This window comes from Danio aesculapii, chromosome 25 (assembly GCF_903798145.1).
Source record: "Danio aesculapii chromosome 25, fDanAes4.1, whole genome shotgun sequence".
Taxonomy (NCBI): domain Eukaryota; kingdom Metazoa; phylum Chordata; class Actinopteri; order Cypriniformes; family Danionidae; genus Danio; species Danio aesculapii.
The window spans coordinates 1593525-1615358 of record NC_079459.1 but is presented as its reverse complement, the minus strand read 5'-3'; the positions used below and the strand labels follow the sequence as shown (position 1 = coordinate 1615358).

At 38.6% G+C, this 21834-nt stretch overlaps 1 protein-coding gene across 1 annotated transcript in view; it reads right to left on the bottom strand.

The window, feature by feature from the left end:
* Positions 1-21834, bottom strand: part of kif21a (kinesin family member 21A) — a 71932-nt gene that overhangs the window by 4181 nt on the left and 45917 nt on the right. The window contains exons 24-34 of the mRNA XM_056451441.1: positions 17620-17640; positions 16958-17015; positions 15591-15645; positions 14767-14978; positions 12691-12822; positions 9395-9540; positions 4567-4741; positions 4096-4260; positions 3904-4021; positions 2576-2746; positions 887-1086 (exon numbers count right to left, since the gene is read on the bottom strand). Coding sequence (XP_056307416.1) covers positions 887-1086; positions 2576-2746; positions 3904-4021; positions 4096-4260; positions 4567-4741; positions 9395-9540; positions 12691-12822; positions 14767-14978; positions 15591-15645; positions 16958-17015; positions 17620-17640 — 1453 coding nt within the window. The remainder of the gene's footprint in view (positions 1-886; positions 1087-2575; positions 2747-3903; positions 4022-4095; positions 4261-4566; positions 4742-9394; positions 9541-12690; positions 12823-14766; positions 14979-15590; positions 15646-16957; positions 17016-17619; positions 17641-21834) is intronic.

The following is a 21834-nucleotide window of genomic DNA, read 5'->3' as shown; positions in this document are numbered from 1 at the left end:
ACTGAAAAATGTTTGACTGACTATATATGTATATACACAAATAAAAATATCTTACATTTAATATATTACATTTTTTAATATCTGTTTCTTTTTAAACAATGTAAAATATCACATAGCCTGGTTTTAGAGGGGTTTTGGCCACTTCCAGGCTGGTTTCCAGCCATTTCCAGCCTGGTCTTAGCTGGTCAGGCTGGAAAATGACCAGCTAGATCCAGCTAAAACCAGCTTGACCAGCCTGGTTTAAGCTGGACATAGCTGGTTTTGGATGGGCTCCCAGCCTGGCTAGGCTGGTCAAGCTGGTTTTAGCTGGTCATTTTCCAGCCTGACCAGATAAGACCAGGCTGGAAATGGCCAAAAGCCCTCTAAAACCAGGCTGGTCAACCAGCTAAAACCGGCCAAGCAGCCTAGGCTGGTTTAAGCAGTTTTTTTCAGCAGGGCTGTCCTGTCTATGAGGCGATGATCTCAGCTGGCATCAGTGCGCGTGAGAGGTAGAGTGCGGTCACTCCACTCTACGCTCAACTGAAGTTTTTTTAATAAGCAAACGCCTCTGTGTTACGCAACACGACGAATCGATTATGAAATTCGTAGCCAGCGCTTTTAGTAATCAATATCAATCAATTTAATCGATTCGTTGTTGCAGCCCTACTAGTTTTAATAACTCATTTCTAATAACTGATTTCTTTTCTCTTTGTCATGATGACAGCACATATTTGACTAGACATTTGACTAGTATTCAGCTTAAAGTGTCATTTAAAGGCTTAACTAGGTTAATTAGGGTAAAGTTAGGGTAATTAGGCAAGTCATTGTATAACAGTGGTTTGTTCTGGAGACAATCCAAAACTAATATTGCTTAAGGGGGCTAATAATATTGATGATAATATCTCACTCGGCGGCGGTGAACAGATGCGTGCTGTTGGTGGAGATGCTGTTGATGGGACTCTCGTGTCCTCTGATCTCCCCCAGGGGGCTCAGTGTGTCGGTGTGCCAGAGTTTCAGGACTCCTGCTCGACAGCCGCTCAGCAGGATGGCAGATGCCGGGACCACTCCCAGAGCACACACCCAATCGCGATGAGCGTTCGGGACCTGCTGGAGGACAACACACACACACACACACACATTTGATTATTTTATTTGTAATGACTAATACTAGAGCGGTACAGTGGCTCAGTGGTAAGCACTGTCGCCTCACAGCAAGAAAGTCGCTGGTTCGAGGCTCGGCTGGATCAGTTGGCGTTTCTGCGAGTTTGCATGTTCTCCCCGTGTTGGTGTGGGTTTCCTCCAGGTGCTCCGGTTTCCCTCACAGTCCAAACACATGCGCTATAGGGGAATTGGAGAAATCAAATTGGCTGTAGTGTATGTGTGTGAAGGTGTGTATGGGTGTTTCCCAATACTGGGTTGCATCTGTGTAAAACATATGCTGGAATAGTTGGTGGTTTATTCGGCAGTGGTGACCCCTGATGAATAAGGGACTAAGCCTGAATAAGGAAAATGAATGCAACCAAGTACTGGGAAACACCCATACACTCTCGCATTTACACTCGTACACTACAGCCAATTTAGTCCATCAATTCCCCTATAGCGCATGTGTTTACACGGTGGGGGAAACCGGAGCACCCGGAGGAAACCCACACCCACACGGGGAGAACATGCAAACTCCACACAGAAATGCCAACAGGCCCAGCCGGGACTCGAACCAGCGACCTTCTTCCTATGAGGTGATTGTGCTAACCACTGAGCCACCCTACATAATATTTTTCAAGATACTAATATTCAGCTTAAATAATACTAGAGCACAGACCAGTCACGATGAGCATTCGGGATCTGCTGGAGGACAACACACACACACACACCAAAAAACCTGGACAAACATGATTGATGCGCTTCCTGATGAGCTAATTAGCCTCTTCCTTATCCGCGCGGATTAATCAACTGATTGGCTAATTGTCCTTGTGGAAGCTGCAACACTTGCATTATAATGTTGTGGTAAAGATTATATTTGGACACACCAGCCACCCTGTAGGATTGATGTAAATCAGAAACAGCAAAAAGTCTCCCTGTACACTATGTAGTGCACTACATCGAGTGTCATGACTTCATTCCCTACTTTTTTACTAGATGGTGATTACTTTTTGACAGTAATTTACATGACTATATACAGTAGAACACACATTATTGTCATTATTTGTAGGATGTCATCAGATGAGGGAAAGCCCCGCCCACTAGTGACCATCTCTCCCTCATTAGCATATGACGTTAGTCTTGTTTTTGAATCTGCCACTATGCTGACACACAGTCATCTATAGCTCCGCCCTCTTATGAAAAGAGCACAATCTCATTTGCATTTAAAGAGACAGTCACCAAAACCCCACAATCAGGATCAAAGCCTAAAAGGGTCAGTTTCAGAGAGTTAGAATCATCATCTGTGTGGTATGTTGAGCTGAAACTTCACACACACACTCTAGAGACATCAGAGACTTATTTTACATCTTGTGAAAAGGGGCATAATAGGTGCCCTTAAAAATGCTGAACTGTTTGTTGAGAAAGCTGCTGTGAGATATACTGTATATTGTGGTACCTGCAGCAGGTCTTTGCGGGTCAGGTCCCATTTCTTGATGCCGTTGTCTCTGGAGCCGCTGAACAGACAGTCTCGCTGAACCACCAGAGACTCGATGCCATCATAGTGTGGCGGCTCGAAGTTATGAGTGGGGCTGATGCTCCCCACTGCGCCCTCCGTCACATCAAACATCTGCACAAACACAACACGCATCCATTCACACGCCGCAAGACAGGCTCAGAGTCATATTTTGATTTGTATTATTTACCTGTGAATGTATGTGAAAGTGCCATCTTGTATTAAAAACCAGCCTAGAGCGTCGTCTGCTGTTAAAACCTATAGCGCTGTTTCTGTTAAAAACTAGCCTTGAGCACCATCTGCTGTTAGACTAGCCTAGAGCACCATCTGCTGTTAGACTTGCCTAGAGCGCCATCTGCTGTTAAAAATGAGACTAGAGCGCCATCTGCTGTTAAAAATGAGCCTAGAGGGCCATCTGCTGTTAGACTAGCCTAGAGCGCCATCTGCTGTTAAAAACTAGCCAAAGAACACAATCTGCAGTTAAACTAGCCTAGAGCACCATCTGCTGTTAGACTTGCCTAGAGCGCCATCTGCTGTTAAAAATGAGACTAGAGCGCCATCTGCTGTTAGACTAGCCTAGAGCACCATCTGCTGTTAAAAACTAACCTAGAGCGCCATCTGCTGTTAGACTAGCCTAGAGCGCAATCTGCTGTTGAAAACTAACCTAGAGCGCCATCTGCTGTTAGACTAGCCTAGAGCGCCGTCTGCTGTTGAAAACTAACCTAGAGCGCTATCTGCTGTTAGACTAGCCTAGAGCGCCATCTGCTGTTAAAAATTAGCCTAGAGCGCCATCTGCTTTTAAAAACTAGCCTAGAATATTGTCTGCTGTTAAACATTAACCTAGAGCGCCATCTGCTGTTAGACTAGCCTAGAGGGCCATCTGCTGTTAAAAATTAGCCTAGAGCGCCATCTGCTGTTAGACTAGCCTAGAGGGCCATCTGCTGTTAAAAATTAGCCTAGAGCGCCATCTGCTGTTAAAAACTAGCCTAGAGCGCCATCTGCTGTTAAAAACTAGCCTAGAATATCATCTGCTGTTAAACATTAACCTACAGCGCCATCTGCTGTTAGACTAGCCAAGAGCGCCATCTGCTGTTAAAAACTAACCTAGAGCGCCATCTGCTGTTACAAACTAGCCTAGAGCGCCATCTGCTGTTAAAAACTAGCCTAGACCGCTGTCTGCAGGTTAAACTAGCCTGGATCGCTGTTCCGCTGTTCCTGCCTAGAGTTCCGTCTGCTGTTATAAACTAGCCTCAAAAACAACTCAACCAAACCTTGATGTAGTGATCCTTGGAGCCCGTGATGACCAGATCCTGTCCATTTCCAGTCTGATCAACAGTCAAGCACATGACTGGACCCAGATGACCCGTTAGTTTTCCAGTACACACAAACCTGACAAAAATACAACGTCAGTCATATAGATGCAGCACATCGTGTAGAGTGAAGGATCGTGGGAAAAGCCGTACCGTCTCAGGTCCCAGACACGGACAGAGTTTCCGGCAGCGGCGTATAGAACAGTGCCGGACGGGTTCAGGTAGATCTGGTTTATCTGGTTTTCTCCAGCCGGTATGGTCACAGTGCGATTGGTGCTAGCGGCACACATATCACCAGTGTTCACCAGACCTGACGAGCTAAATGTGGAAACAAAGAAGAAGATTTTAAAACCAGGAGAACAAATACAGTCACAATTATGGTAACAGTTTAGTTTAAATACCAATTCCCACTATTAACTACTGACTTATTACGTCTTGCTGTCTACGGAGGATGAGGGAGCTCTCTAATTTAAACTAGAATATCTTAAATTGTGTTCTGAAGACGAACGGGTGAGTAATTGATGACAGAATTAATGACAGAAGTTAGATTTTTGAGTGAAATCTCCTTTTAAGTATGCTGATTCTGAGCGCATATCTGATAATCATGCGTTGTTTTGGACGCACGTGAGTGTCCGGATGCACTTGGCAGAGTCTCTGATGTCCCAGACTTTGATGTAGGAGGTGGAGACGGTGAAGACCAGACTTGAGCTGTAGCGCACCGATACAACGTTGTTAGGGTGGCCGCCCAGAGACATGATCTCCTGTCCCGTCACCAGATTCCACACTTTACAGGTACGATCTGAAAAAGGAAAAACCCAGGTTAATGTAGTTAACTAAAGCCATTACATGTCATAGGGTTATGCTTATCACCCAGTTCCCTGAGATGAAAATGAGATGCTGTGTCTTGGTGATTCTATGGGAACATCTTTAGACCTGAATCTAAGGCATGACTGAAAACAGGCCAGCTTTGATTGGCTATATCTAAAGTCAGTAGTTCTCTGGCATGTTCTAAAAGGCTGCCGGTGTAAAACTTGCACAGATGTATTGCAATACAACAAATCCTGTCATTCCCATCAGAGGGAACTTTAGGGACAATCTCATGAGAGGGAACTTCAATGCTACACCATCGTTGCATATATGAACACATTAATACCCAGTATGTCTATATCTATGTCTAATTACGAGAGTACCCAGGATATGATATTTTCTCGATACTATAGTGTCAGGATTCTGCCACTCCGGTCTTGTTAATTCTTGTTTTGGTGGCAGTGTTTTTGTTCCTAGAATTTTTGTTTGGTGTAGATTAGTGCATCAGTATGTAATTTGAAACCATGGTTTGGGGTGGCATTCAGTATTGGGGCATGCAAGAGATCTGCAGAGTGGAAGGCAACATCAACAGCCTGAGGTATCAAGACATTTGTGCTGCCCATTACATTACAAACCACAGGAAAGGGTGAATTCTTCAGCAGGATAGCGCTCCTTCTCATACTTCAGCCTCCACATCAAAGTTCCTGAAAGGGATCCACTAATTATAGTTCCTATTGACCTTATTCTGCAATGCGGACGTTCACTTGTTTTGCAATTGCATTTGAACAGAGATGCCCAAAGTTGGCCCATGGTAGCCTTTGATTTGGCCCACTATCCCATCTGAAGAGAGAGGGAGAATGATGGGAGGTGGTTGGGGCGAAGCCTTCGACAGTGATCGTCATTTCGAACTTAACTTTTTGCTTCTTCGTTTTATTACTGAACTATTACTGAAATGAAACGATTCAATTAAGTGAAGTTTATTTATAAACTAATTTGGAGAGGATCATGTGCTTATGAATGCTTGCGGCTGGTGCCGCATTATCGAATTTATGATTCACCAATCAGACGATTACTAAGCCACTATAAATACCCTCAGTTCCATATCTCAGCCATCTTTGTTTTGAAGAATCCCCCCTTCCACCCCTACTACTCCTCCTTTCCTAGATGGGTGGCATGGTGGCCCATTGGTTAGCACTGTTGCCTCACAGCAAGAACGTCACTGGTTCTAGTCCTTACCAAGCCAGCCAATGTTTCTGTGTGGAGTTTACACGTTCTCCTCATGCTCACGTGGGTTTCCACCGGGTTCCCGGTTTCCTCCCACCATCCAAAAGCATGCAGCTTAAGTTAATTGACTAATCCAAATCAGCACCATAGACATGCTCCTAGTAAGTAGTTATCTCTAAAGAGCGATCACTATCTGTTCATGAGCTACAGCAGGGGAGTTCTCCAGATCTACCTGAGCTCAAACTCCCCTCTCGCCTTGCAAACGGGAGGGAGCCCCGGGCTCGAGGATCTTATGAGCTCAGGGCTCTCTCCTGGGACAGCATGCCAAACAAGCTTTATGATCAATCAACAGCTAAGTGTGAACTCTTGAAATACTGTAAATGAATCAGACTTTAAAATGTAAATAGTGTCACTTGACCGGTGCACAAGACATCTGTGAGCAAATCAATGTAAGCTTAACTAATGTGTTCAGCATTGAACTTGTGTTATAAATGGGATTTTACAGTAATAAGTTCATTATAAAATGATACAGCATTAATCAATATTATTTAAAGCAACGTTTTCTAGTTATTTTTAAATATTACTGAATAAATTAGAGAATTATCAATGCTTTTTGGCCCTTCATAGGAAGAAGTTTTGACCACTCCTGCTTTAGAACTTCCGATTAAGTCGACTATAGGAGAAATACCTAGGAATACAGCAGAAAACGATCAAACTTGCTCTACAAACAACTGTGTTCATGACTACACATAAAAAGGAGAATAATAGAACGAGAAAATATAAGTTCACGGCTGTTTTTAATGTCTAATAATCAACGCAAGTGAATGAGACCCAAAGTCTCGAGCCAAAAATCTCGATTCCAATGGCTGCGCCCACTCATACGTCAAGAATAAGCTCAATAGAACTTAACCAAAGATGCGTACTGAAGCTGCACAGACACCTAAATGTTGAAAGCATAGGAGAAAGTAGCATAATAAAGTCCTTTACTTAATCCATAACTAGCAAACCCTGAGAAAGTGTATAAAAATAGAAACATCCACATCCACACGCTAACAGTGTTGGTGGAGGGAGACCGAGGAACCAAAGCCACTTCAGACTCTGTAACTCATCCCCTCGGGGAGCTCATCTCCTATATTTAATATACCGGAGAGGTCGATAGAGAATGTAGGATACTACAGGCAATTCAGTCCACTCAGCGTCTCTGTCAGAATTCATAATTAGTCCAGGAAGGATCTTAAAGCTTACGCTGTTCGGATCTACAAGCCGGAATGAGTCCTTAATGAGATCCTATATTGATTTTCTGCAAACACGGCGCTTTGCTTCTCATCTCCCAGGAGCCGCGCTCATCTTCTGAGCCTTCCTCAAAGAAATACAAGCTGGTTTCCAAAGGTGAAGGACCACGACCAGCGCTGGGGGATGGAGAAATCAAGTGCTGCCAATTGAACCCTTATGCTGCATGTGTGAACCCCTAGATCACCATGCTTACAGTGATACTAAGGAAGCCAGAGGTCATGATTGGGGGATTGGAAATAAATGAAAGATTCAACCACTGTTAGCCAATGGTAACTAATGGGGTATATGCTGATATACTGATAAACGTCCGGTAAAAGGTTAACGTGACTGTTTTCTATTTCATACAGTCGCTTTTACAGCATAGATGTTGTAATTTAATTAAAATATAATCAGTTAAATAGATTTTTTCAATGAATCATCTGTTGAACTGCATCCCAATCATCACAAATACTGCAGAAGACCTACTGGAACCCAAGAGTCTTACAGAAATCTGTCAAGTTTGGTGAAGGAAACATCATGGTTTGGGGTTACATTAGGTATGGGGGCGTGCGAGAGATCTGCAGAGTGGATGATCAACATCAGCAGCCTGAGGTATCAAGACATCTGTGCTGCCCATTACATTACAAACCACAGGAGAGGGCAAATTCCCCAGCAGGATAGCGCTCCTCATACTTCAGCCTCCACATCAAAGCTCCTGAAAGCTAAGAAGGTTAAAGTGCTCCAGGATTGGCCAGCCCTGTCACCAGACATGAACATTATTGAGCACGTCTGGGGTAAGATGAAGGAGGAGGCATTGAAGATGAACCCAAAGAATTCTGTTGTGTATATATATATACATACATACATACATACATACATACACATATATATATATATATATATATATCTACATACATATATATATATATATATATATATATATATATATATATATATATATATATATATATATATATATATATATATATATATATATATATATATATACATATACATATATATATATATATACACATACATACATACATACATACATACACATATATATATATATATATATATATATATATATATATATATACATACATATATATATATACATACATATATATATATACATACATACATATATATATATATATATATATATATATATATATATATATATATATATATATATATATATATATATATATATATGTATGTATATATATATATATATATATATATATATATATATATATATATATATATATATATGTATGTATATATATATATATATATATATATATATATATATATATATATATATATATATATATATATACATACATACATATATATATATATATATATATATATACATACATACATATATATATATATATATATATATATATATATATATATATATATATATATATATATATATAGCATTTTTCTCAGAATCTTGTGTGTAGGCTCAGAAATGCTACTTTTATAGTGATGAATAAGTTTATTTCTCATTGCCTTTAAACTAAAATACTTGAACAATCATAGGAGGCTGAGAAAAGCTCATTTTAGGAGTTTTCAGATGGCATTTAGAGGTTTTCGCATCTGAACTCTTCATATATATATATATATGTGTGTGTGTGTGTGTGTGTGTGTGTGTGTGTGTGTGTGTGTGTGTGTGTGTGTGTGTGTGTGTGTGTGTGTGTGTGTGTGTGTGTGTGTGTGTGTGTGTGTGTTTTGGGGTTTGAGTGGGGCAGTGCTTAATGTAGAGCTTAATGTCTAGCAACACCCCTGACCATGACTTTATATTCTATACTGGACATTATTTCTGTTCAGTGATGAGACTTTAGTCTCAGCAGAGTCAGACCTTACTGTCCTAATGAAATCATTAATAATCAAGACATGATCATATTTTATTGTGATCAAATAAGTGTAATCTAGAGGCCTTTACCTTTCATATAAGCCACTTCTGATACCAAATCATCAGCTAGAAGTCAAGTTATTATTTGCTGTTCCTAAAACTTGGATAGGCTACAGAACTTTTGTCAGGTAGTGTACATTTCCAAGCAGAAATCTAGGCACTTTTCAAACCTTGAACACATACAACTTGTCTACATACAACAAAGCGTCTTCTGACCTTTAGATCCGGTGAACATGAGGTCGTCTGTAGATTCGACACACAGAACGGCTTTACTGTGACCCTCGGCCACATGAACACACTGGAGGGTCCCGCCACCACCGCCGCGAGTGCTCTTCCACACCGGAACAGGGTTGATGACGCCTCTGACACACAGCACACAGTCAACAATCAGTGCATACCGACAGCACAGCCGGTGTATAGAGGATTCAGTTCTGTGTTGGTCCAATTACAGTGCCGTAAAGACTTAATATAGAGTTATTAGCCCCCTGTGTATTTTATTTAACAGAAATATTTGACAGTGAATAATATTAGACTAGATATTCTTTAAGACACTAGTATTCAGCTTAAAGTGACATTTAAAGGCTTAACTAGGTTAATTAGGGTAAAGTTAGGGTAATTAGGCAAGTCATTGTATAACAGTGGTTTGTTCTGGAGACAATCCAAAACTAATATTGCTGAAGGGGGCTAATAATATTGAGCTTAAAATGGGTTTAAAAACATGAATACTGCTTTTATTCTAGCCAAAATAAAACTAATAAAACTTTCTCCAGAAGAAAAAATATTCTAGGAAATACTGTGAGAAATTCCTGAATCTGTTCAACATCATTTGGGATGTATTTGAAAAAATAAATTCACAAGAAGGGGAATAATTTTGACTTCAACTGTACATACTTATATAAGTGAATAATAATATTAAAATAGCTTGAACATAACTGTTCCACACATGTATGTAGATGTTACTGCTTACTGTATTTTTAGTTTTTTTGTGCATCTACTGCAGTTAAACTAAATGAAAAGGAGAAATATGTCCTCGCCAGCTCACAGAAATTACACTGTTTTCTTTTTTATATATAAATACTGCTGTACACATCCATATCTATATCTATCTATCCATTCATTCACCCATCCATCCATCCATTTATCTATCCATCTACCTATGCATCCATCCATTCATCCAACCAACCAACCATTATTTTATCCATCCATCCATTTATCCATCCATCCATTAATCCATTTATTCATCCATCCATCTATCTATCGACCGATCTATCTATCTATCCATCCATCCATTTCTTTATCCATCCATGCATCCGTCCATCCTCCCATCTACTTATCTTTCCATTTATTTTTTTCATCCATCTGTCTGTCTGTCTGTCTGTCTGTCTGTCTGTCTGTCTGTCTATCTATCTATCTATCCATGTGTACGTCCATCCTCCCATCTACTTATCTTTCCATTTATTTTTTTCATCTATCCATCCATTTATTCATCCATCTCTTTATCCATCCATGCGTCCGTTCGTCCATCCTCCCATCTACTTATCTTTCCATTTATTTTTTTCATCCATCCATCCATCCATCCATCCATCCATCCATCCATCCATCCATCCATCCATCCATCTATCTATCTATCTATCTATCTATCTATCTATCTATCTATCTATCTATCTATCTATCTATCTATCTATCTATCTATCTGTCCGTCCATCCTCCCATCTACTTATCTTTCCATTTATTTTTTTCATCTATCCATCTATTTATTCATCCATCTCTTTATCCATCCATGCGTCCGTCCGTCCATCCTCCCATCTACTTATCTTTCCATTTATTTTTTTCATCTATCTATCTATCTATCTATCTATCTATCTATCTATCTATCTATCTATCTATCTATCTATCTATCTATCTATCCATTTATTCATCCATCTCTTTATCTATCCATGCGTCCGTCCATCCTCCCATCTACTTATCTTTTCATTTATTTTTTTCATCCATCCATCCATCCATCCAATCATCCATCCATCCATCCATCCATCCATCCATCCATCCATCCATCCATCTATCTATCCATTTATCGATCCATCCATCTATTTATCCATCCATCCATCCATCCATCCATCCATCCATTTATTTATCCATCCACCCATCCATTTATTTTTTCCATCCATCTATCCATCCATCTATATTTTTCTTACATGTTTTTACTAAACTGATTTCATCTTTATTCAATAATACCTGAACATGACAACAGAAAGCATTTGATCAGTATTATGAATGAACTTTTAATGTTCCATTTTGTTTTCATTTTAGCTCTATTCAAAGTTTTAGCACTTTTATCCATTTTTGTTGTTTATTTTGTCATTATTACAGAATTTTTATAATGATTTATTTTATTTTAAGTTTCAAGAATGATTGAACTATTTTAGTTTAATTTCGCCATTACAAATCACAGTTCAATGTTTACGATTTTACAATTAAACAACTAAAGAAAAAACGATATCATGAAATAAAAGCAAACACATGGCACTGTAGTTTACCCAAAATACTTCAGAAAACAAACAATATCGTGGCATGCGAGCCAATGAATGCGGTCCGGAAATTCAATCACATGCAAATAACACTTAAATAAACACAAAAGGGAAGTGGAGAGACTTGTGAATCATTTGTGTGTGAGAAAAGACAAACAAAAAACCCAAATGCTCTCATTCAGTCACATTCCTGTGTTTTGTATGAACTGCATATAATATTACAGAATCATCACCCTATTTTCTGTAGTATTTAACAAAACGTTTAAATGCATGAAACACAAACCTAAAAAGATGAACTGAACTTTAAATGCATGCACACCTACCGTACATATTGACACACAGAAATACGTACTGTAAAAATAACATTCGAGTTCAACTTAAAAAACCAACATCACTTCAGGTGCAAATAATCATAAGTAGTCAGCGTCTGTGAGGCTAAAACATCTCTCAACCTCTTTGTTTTGTACAAAATAAAAGCGACGAGTTCAAGATGAATAGAAGGGTTTTAGTGGCAAACATTCCTCCCTCCTTCTGGAAGGACGTTATTTGTTTTAGAGCAGTGTTTATTGACTCATGCGAGGGGTAAAATCTATGACGACTTTCAAAGGCGAGCCAATCTGGCATTTTGTGGCCATTTTTTACGTGGACTGCTAATGACACGACTATTGACAGCACGCTGCATTCGAAAATGCCATGTAAATACCATTTTCTGAATTACAGAAAACGTCATATGCCTAAATTGGAATTGCAGCCTCATTCGGAGATATTCAGATGTGAGAATGTGATTGGGTTTCTTCTCATTTATTAATAAAGCCAGTACGATTAATGCAGTCAATGTAAAGTAGCCATTGTTAAAGTGAAAAATTGGAGTGCATGCGTCTCTAAAACCCTAACTTTTTATATCTATATCCTGTTTGCAGTCTTCCTGTCTTAAAAACCAACACGAACAGGCAACGTTCTGCCACTGGGGGGCGCTAAAGCTCTTACTGTGAGATCTCTTTGGTTTTGGCCTTGTCAGCCTGGGCTTGTCCCTTGTCATAAGTCTTCCTGCGAGACAGAGGGGAAGGTTCCGGCACTCTCTTTTGCCCACCTGCTGGAAATCTGTTGCCAGAGCTGCTACTTTAAGATCCATTTGCAACGTGAAACACAGAAACATAAAAATAAAACACAAGGACTGAACTGAAAGAAAAAAATAGATGTGAACATAAGATGGGCAGCATGCATAATCAAATAACACAAAAGAGCTAAAAATGTTTGCTGTTTTAAATAAAAATGCTAAGTTAAGCAAATGTTTAGTTTTTTGAAGTGTCAAATTGTCTTAAGCTAGCACCATCAATAGTAAACTTATTAAAAAAAAGGAGAAAAACCAACCGAACAAAAATACTAGTTGACAATTCTGCAAGTCATTGTCAGTGTTTGGAGGATATTCTGAAATTATCTGCAACAACTTTCCTTCATTTTGATACTTTCTGCAACTACTTAGTTATTTTGAAAATATCCATCACCGATGACAGTTATTTTGAAAATATCTGCAACTTCTGATAGTTAAATTCAAAATACCTGCAACTTCTGACAGTTATTTTGATAACATCCACCACTGATAACAGTTATTTTCAAAATATCTGCAACTACTGACAGTTATTTTGAAAATATCCAACATTGATGACAGTTATTTTGAAAGTATCTGCAACTACTGACAGGTTTTTTGAAAATATCCACCACTAATGACAGTTATATTGAAAATATTTACCATTGATGACAGTTATTTTGAAAATATCCACCACTACTGACAGTTATTTTGAAAATATCACCACTGAGGACAGTTATTTTGAAAATATTCACCACTGATGACAGTTATTTTGAAAAAATCTGCAACTACTGACAGTTATTTTGAAAATATCCACCACTACTGACAGTTATTTTGAAAATATCACCACTGATGACAGTTATTTTGAAAATATCACCACTGATGACAGTTATTTTGAAAATAACCACCACTACTGACAGTTATTTTGAAAATATCCGCCACTGATGACAGTTATTTTGAAAATATCACCACTGATGACAGTTATTTTGAAAATATCCACCACTACTGACAGTTATTTTGAAAATATCCACCACTACTGACAGTTATTTTGAAAATATCCACCACTACTGACAGTTATTTTGAAAATATCCACCACTACTGACAGTTATTTTGAAAATATCACCACTGATGACAGTTATTTTGAAAATATCCTCCACTACTGACAGTTATTTTGAAAATATCCACCACTACTGACAGTTATTTTGAAAATATCACCACTGATGACAGTTATTTTGAAAATATCCACCACTACTGACAGTTATTTTGAAAATATCCACCACTACTGACAGTTATTTTGAAAATATCCACCACTACTGAGTTATTTTAAAAAAATTACACTACTACAATTTGAACTTTGCAATTTGAAACATTCCTCACAGCTGTTAACTTTTGTTACTGAAGCAAAAGGTGAAAAAGCAAACAAGTTTTTTTATGTAACTTTAAATATTTGGAATTCTTGTCTAATATTCCTCAATATCTGACAGATACTTGAAACTGATTTTGAATTATGACTGAAAAAGAGAGAGGATGTGCAACTGTAAAAAGTGTGGCTCAACCTCTTGCTGTAGGTCATCACAGTTGATGTTATTCTTGAACGGACTTAAAAAACATCTTATCTTGTTATCACAATTAACAATATGCTAGTAATAACTATTCAAAGTGTTGTAATTTAGTGTTGTTATCCACTCAGAATACATGGAATGGTTACTAAAATAAACAAGTAAATAAAAGCAACACCCCATATTAGATAAATGGATCTTCGAACTAAGCTGGAAGTGACCAGATGAGATCAGCAACATAGAAGAAAAACAATATTAGTGTGAGAGCAAAACATCTTTCTCAACAAGACAGAACATTTGATGAAAAAAAGTACAGTAAATTAAGCAGGGGTAGTTAGTTCATGCATGATGTGAGGTGGAGCAGTTAATAAGCGCTAAGATGTCAGTTAGCAAGGTTTGTGATTTCTTTATACTTACATGCCACCCATTCTAGAGGTCAAACCAGCAGGAGAGGGCATGTAATCCCGATCCCTGACTGTATTCCCTGCAGACTCCAGCTCTCCAGATCCCTCGGATGTCTCAGCCATTGGGTGTAGAGGGATGCTGAAGTCTTTTGTTGGTGCGTCTTGACCAGAGTCGCAGTTGTTCACATAAAGCAACTCCATCTGAGTAGTCGTCCTTCTTCGGGCCTTTGCAATAGATGCAAAAGCAATGTGACAAAGTTAGTTAAGTAAGGAACAAAGAGTTTGGTTGTCAATACTTATCTAAAGTCACTTATACTATAGGGCTGTTAAATGCTTGATCCTGATTGGCTGATAAACTTTCAAAGGTGTGCAATTATATTCAGATATACACACAGCTACAGTAGTTCCGACAGGTTTTGAGTGCATTACAGCTCCATATTACTACAGTGAATGATTTTAGTTATTTCACAGCTACAACAGTCAAAAGTCACATCAAAATAAAACAGAAGGCTTTGGATGAGATGTGTAAGAAAGCAGTCCCACACACACGAGCAGTTTGAGGCCAAAATCCTGAGAAATGTCTCAAATACTACATCTGAACAGTGGCTGCAGCTGTAGAAACTGTAGTATATCAATGTAATAATGCACTCAGGTCCATTGAATTATCGTAAAATAATGCACACTTGAGATCATGTGTGTGCTTTTTTATAATAATTCAACAGCCTGTCATTAATTATTCCTTGCTTTACTCATTGATGAGCTTTTTATGGTTTATGCCAAAAATCTATTGGTTACTAAGATTCAGGTGAGGTGAAATCAATACAATTTATCTCATACCTTAGTCCTAGATTTAGTCTCGCCACATAACTTCATGAGGTCCGAGGCCAGGGTGCTGGATAATAGGAAAAGATATTGAATTAGGTTTGTTAATTTATTAAAAACACACATACTGCTGATTAGCAGAATATCAACTTACTTTCCTTCCACAACTACTACTGACAGTTATTTTGAAAACATTCACCACTGATGACAGATATTTTGAAAACATTCACCACTGATGACCGTTATTTTGAAAACATTCACCACTGATGACCGTTACTTTGAAAACATTCACCACTGATGACTGTTATTTTGAAAACATTCACCACTGATGACAGTTATTTTGAAAATATCCACCACTACTGACAGTTATTTTGAAAACATCCACCACTACCGACAGTTATTTTGAAAATATCCACCACTACTGACAGTTATTTTGAAAATATCCACCACTACCGACAGTTATTTTGAAAATATCCACCACTACTGACAGTTATTTTGAAAACATCCACCACTACTGACAGTTATTTTGAAAACATCCACCACTGATGACAGTTATTTTGAAAATATCCACCACTGATGACAGTTATTTTGAAAATATCCACCACTGATGACAGTTATTTTGAAAATATCCACCACTACTGACAGTTATTTTGAAAATAACCACCACTACTGACAGTTATTTTGAAAACATCCACCACTGATGACAGTTATTTTGAAAACATCCACCACTACTGACAGTTATTTTACAAACATCCACCACTGATGACAGTTATTTTGAAAATAACCACCACTACTGACAGTTATTTTGAAAATATTCACTACTACTGAGTTATTTTGAAAATAACCACCACTACTGACAGTTATTTTGAAAATATTCACTACTACTGAGTTATTTTGAAAATATCCACCGCTACTGACAGTTATTTTGAAAATATCCACCACTGATGACAGTTATTTTGAAAATATCCACCACTACTGACAGTTTTTTTGAAAATTTCTGCAACTACTGACAGTTATTTTGAAAACATCCCCCCTGCTGACATTTATTTTTGAAAATATTCACCACTACTGACAGTTATTTTGAAAATATCCCCCCTGCTGACATTTATTTTTGAAAATATTCACCACTACTGACAGTTATTTTGAAAATATCCACCACTACTGACAGTTTTTTTTGAAAATTTCTGCAACTACTGACAGTTATTTTGAAAACATCCATCACTGATCACAGTTATTTTGAAAACATCCATCACTGATCACAGTTATTTTGAAAACATCCATCACTGATCACAGTTATTTTGAAAATAACTGCTACTGACTAACAGTTATTATGAAAATACCTATCTCTTTGGAAAACATAATGGCTTAGGTTTGCTACTTACTTTCCTTCCACTGCAGGACTTGGGGTTGACTCGTCACTACTACTGTCATCTCCATTTTCTAATGAGGGGATAAAGAAATAACAGAGGGGTTTTATAGACAACAACAAATCTGTTGATTTTTATACCTGAGGAACTTCTTTGAGTTTGCAGTGTACTGGAATTAAAGCCAAAACACACTTTTATCTGGGGTGTTTAAAAGAGATTTTTGAGAGTGTGGTAGTAATACAAAGCGAATGAGGATACATTAAGCGCAGCGCTACCATGCTAGTTTCTTTAGTTGCTGTGAAACGTTGATCCAAACCGGTTTCAGTGACCAAGAAGAGGCTTTTATCAAAGTTAGAGCAAAACAGTTGTGGAAAAAAGGGATGAGGGAACACAAATGGTAAATCATTCAAAAAGGAAGGAAATAAATTAGTCGTAAAGAATCCAGAAGAGTTGCTTGTTTTTCCTGCTGCCGGACTGTGATGTATGCTAATGCTAATAAGCAGCATGTTTAGCTGGGGACTGATGGTAATATGGCGAGGACCGGTAGAGGATGTGTGGACAGATGGACAGAAGCCTCATGCACCTGCGGATGGGACCGCTAGCCGCTAGCCTGTGGTTAGTCCGAGGAGGGAGACCCATGCACTCATTATACAGACAGTGTGGCTATTGGTACTCACCCAAGGGCATGTTACCTAGTTCTGTTTCAAACCAGCCAACAGGGGAACAGAAACAAAGGCAACAAAGAAATCAAAAATACATTCCCCAGACCAAACCAAAAGACATAAACACCATCCTAGAGAGGCCTAATGATTATGTTCAGTAGAGCATCAGAATCAAAGTGTATAATGGAATTTAAGGATCTATCACAACTGAATGGAATAAATATTAAAACAAATATACATTTAATTATTGCTTTAAACAAACACATTTATATGATTTCTCAGTGACTTTCTAGTCTTATCTATTACAATTTGAAGGTTTTCTGATTTGAATGATTATCTGATTACTGATTTATGTCAAACACTGTAGAATACACAAGTCGTGGCACTCGTATTGTTTTTAGGGTTGTCACGATACTGGAATTTGGTAGCAATCGATACTGAAGTATTTTGACCGCTAACATTTAATCGCTGTTCAGTGCGTTCTTAAACAGAGCTGATCGGCCATTGTGTTCACATGCTCAACAGAAATGACTGTGATTGGCTGTGAAGATCATCAGTTCAATACAATGCAATATTTATTTATAAAGCACATTTAAAAACAACCAAGGTTGACCAATGTGCTGTACATAGGAGTGCTAAAGACAGAGAAGAAAGCAGAATATAAAAGCAACATTTAACAAATGAAAGCAATAAAAGAGTGATCAATGAGTATTAAAAGTGAGAGAAAATAGATAGGTCTTTAAAACAGGCTTAAACACAGAAATGGAGGGGGAAAGTCTAATGTGAATTGTTAGAGTGTTCCAGAGTTTAGGACTAGCAACAGCAACAGCAAACAATCAGCTCGTTTTTTAAGGCATGTTCATGGGCACGTGAGTAAATTGAGATCATAAGATCTCAGTGATAGAGAGGGGGTATTCACCTTATTCTCCGTATACGAGCGGGCGCAGCCATTTGGATCTTTTGGCTCGATTCCATTCTGTTTTTGGACGTTGAAAACAGCTCGTATAATAATAATTTCTTATTATATTATTTTATTTTGTCTGTACTGTCATGCAAACACTTGTTTGTAGAGCAAGTAGTTTGACCGTTTTCTGCCGTTTATTATTCCTAGTCATTTCTCCCATAGGTGACTGAATCGGAAGTTCTAAAACAATCGCAAAAACGAGCGTAGAGCGCACTTCCACATTGAAGAATAAGGTCAATACGGACAAAGCCAGTCAGTAAGGTACTGAGGAGCAAGATTATCGACGGCTTTGTAAACAAATAATAACATTTTTAAATCAATTCTGTATTAAAAGGGTAACCAGTGAAGTGCAGTTAAAATCAGAGTCACCGACTCATACTTGAGGGTGCCAGAGAGTAGTCTAGCAGCCGCATTTTGTACCAGCTGCAGACGAGAGAGAGAAGACTGAGAAATACCAAAATAGAGAGAGTTCCAGTAATCCAGACGTGTTGTTATTAAGGCATGAATCACCGTTTGAAAATTTGTCTGGGATAAAAAATGGCTTGACTTTAGACTGTTGTCTGAGGTGGTAAAAGCAGGATTTTACGACAGTACTGATCTGCTTGTCATCAAAACATAACACCAAGATTTCTTCATCAAACTCACCACTGATTACTGAGTGTAACCACAGATACAGGGACACTGGAGCATTTCAAAGCCATGAAGATCAGCTGGTTTGTCTATAAGCTGACATACGAGCGATCCGCTGATGAATCGCTCCAGTGTCCCTGTATCTGTGTTTACACTCAGTGAGTTCGGTGAACTGATGACCTTCACGGCCAATCACAGTCATTTCTGTTGAGCACGTGAACACAACGGCAAATCATCGCTGTTTAAGAAAAACACTAACAGTTTTGAATGGAGAAAAATTTAAAGGTCAATATAGCCACTCTAGCAAAGGAAGCCCCGCCTTCGAGTAAAGAAGCCAATCACTGATTGCTATAGACTGAGGATTTACTGGGGGAGGGGCTCTATAAAGATGTGTTTTTATGACAGTTTCTGCAGCTTCACTGTTAGGCTGGATTTATACTTTCGCCTGGCGCCGCATGGCGACCACCGCTAAATGCACGGGTACCTCACGAAATGGACAAGGCTTTTATATTGACGCGTTCACCGTAGCGATATTCTTTAAAACGACAGAGGGCGGTCAACAGAAACTGACAGTAAAATCAGATGGATAAACAGAGAAGTAGAAAGTGACCGGAACTACATGATATCATTAATAACATTGAAGATTTTTAAACGAATTATTATTATCATTTTTTATAATTTAAAAAAATAATTATGAGGATTTTGATAACCATTCAAGATTTTTTTTTTAACTCAAACTTTGATGCATCACTTGCTTTTGTTCATATCTCAGACAGTTTTACCTGTTTATTTAAATATTACAAGAGAACATGGGTTGCTCTACAAATATAATATATTTTTTATTATGGCAAGAATAAAAGCAAAAAAGTATGTTTTTTTAGATTTAGCCCGCTCCACACTTGACACATTTACTGTCTGGCCTGTTTCTGTCCTTTTCTTATGCTAAAAAGGCAATAATAATCCAACAAACATATTTCTGTAACTGTGTACCTGGGTCTGTATACACTTTTGTCATGGCCTCTTTTGGCTTTGATCCCTCAGGTTTTTCCTCCTTTCCCATTGCTGCAGCAATTTCTAGCCAATAATTATTGATCATCTGGTTATTTCTATGATTATGCACGGACGGATTATAAAGGTGTCTGTACAGTCGTACCTGTTTCAGACAACGTTCGCTCAAGTTTAAAGGGCACCTATGGTAAAAAATCTACTTTTCAAGCTGTTTGGACAGACATATGTGCATGTATGGTGTATAGACCGTCATATTGGGGTGATATAAACACACCCAGTGCTTTTTTTCAATTTAACAACATAAAAACGGTGGACCAATTGGAGCGGTTTTCAAACCGACCGCAACTTTACATAGGAGAGCGGTCCCCCCGCCCACCAATATTGATTGACAGGCGCGTCATCATATCCTCAGTTTGTTGATTCACGTCCGCCATTTTCAGCGTGAGTCGAAGCGATATCACTAAAGGAACACGCTAGCTCTATTTTTAGATGCAAGGCTCATTGAGCTCAACACAAGAGCAATATTCTCCACATTATCGCTCTAATCGGAATTATTGGTTGTATCTTTAGGTAGGTTTGCAAACATGTGCACTTCTCATTGAGTCTACCGTATACTTCAGCCGTTTGCATTTCTCGCGATCCCAGAAGCTCCCTGTGATCTTAACTAGCATGCGTTTTAGAATTCTAAACATCGGTTTCTATCAGGGTACACTCAAGTCGACGGCTGGGCACCGCGGACCGCTGCAGAAACCTATGTTTAGAATTCGGGACACTTCATGTTTCTGCCGCGCCACAGAGAGTGTCCGGTGTGCCGTGTCGCGGCTTCGAGCGGCGCATCCGGTGCCTCAGTCAAAGTTAATTCAGTGTGCGTGGTTATTAGTTTCTGTGTACAAGCTCGGCACTTGAAACTAGCACACAGTTGGCTGTAAAACTGTACAAAGACACAAATGATTTTGTACTCTGCTTGGTCTGTGTCAGAGTCGTACATGTACGATTGAATGCTGTACCTCTCACTCCAGCTTTTTCTCTGTCTGCCTGTCAGATTCTGTTGCAAACGCAGAGCAGGTGAGCTCATGGCCCCGCCCCCTTGTTACTTTGGCAGGAAGCCAAAACTAATTTACATGTGAAGCAACACACCCCTAAATCAGCGAGCTGTGGACACGCCCCCAACATGACACTTTTTACCACATTATAATAAAAAATCTGAATTGTGTTTTAAACTGAACCTAAACTGGCACACTCAGAAGAACCAGAATATTAATATTAAATCATAAAAAAAGAGCTAAACTATGTTCCCTTTAAAAAAAATATCATGCGCTCCACCAGCCGAAATCATGTTGCGCACCCAAAGCAAACCTCCGCAAACACTGCGATGACGTCACGTTCGCCACGCGCACTCAAGCAAACTAGCGGACACGTGGAGTATAAACCAGGCTTTATGACACTCTAGGGTCAGTAAACGTGCTGGAATCTCTTGCCTCACAGATGAGAAATATATCAACATAAAGAGATTTCCATCTCTACTTTTAAATGAAACAAATGTTCTCTGGTTTTGTAATCCGTATCAAATAAACGTGAGGTACAGTCCATCCCATCTGACGTCACTGATCTTAATAAATTCCTCCGCC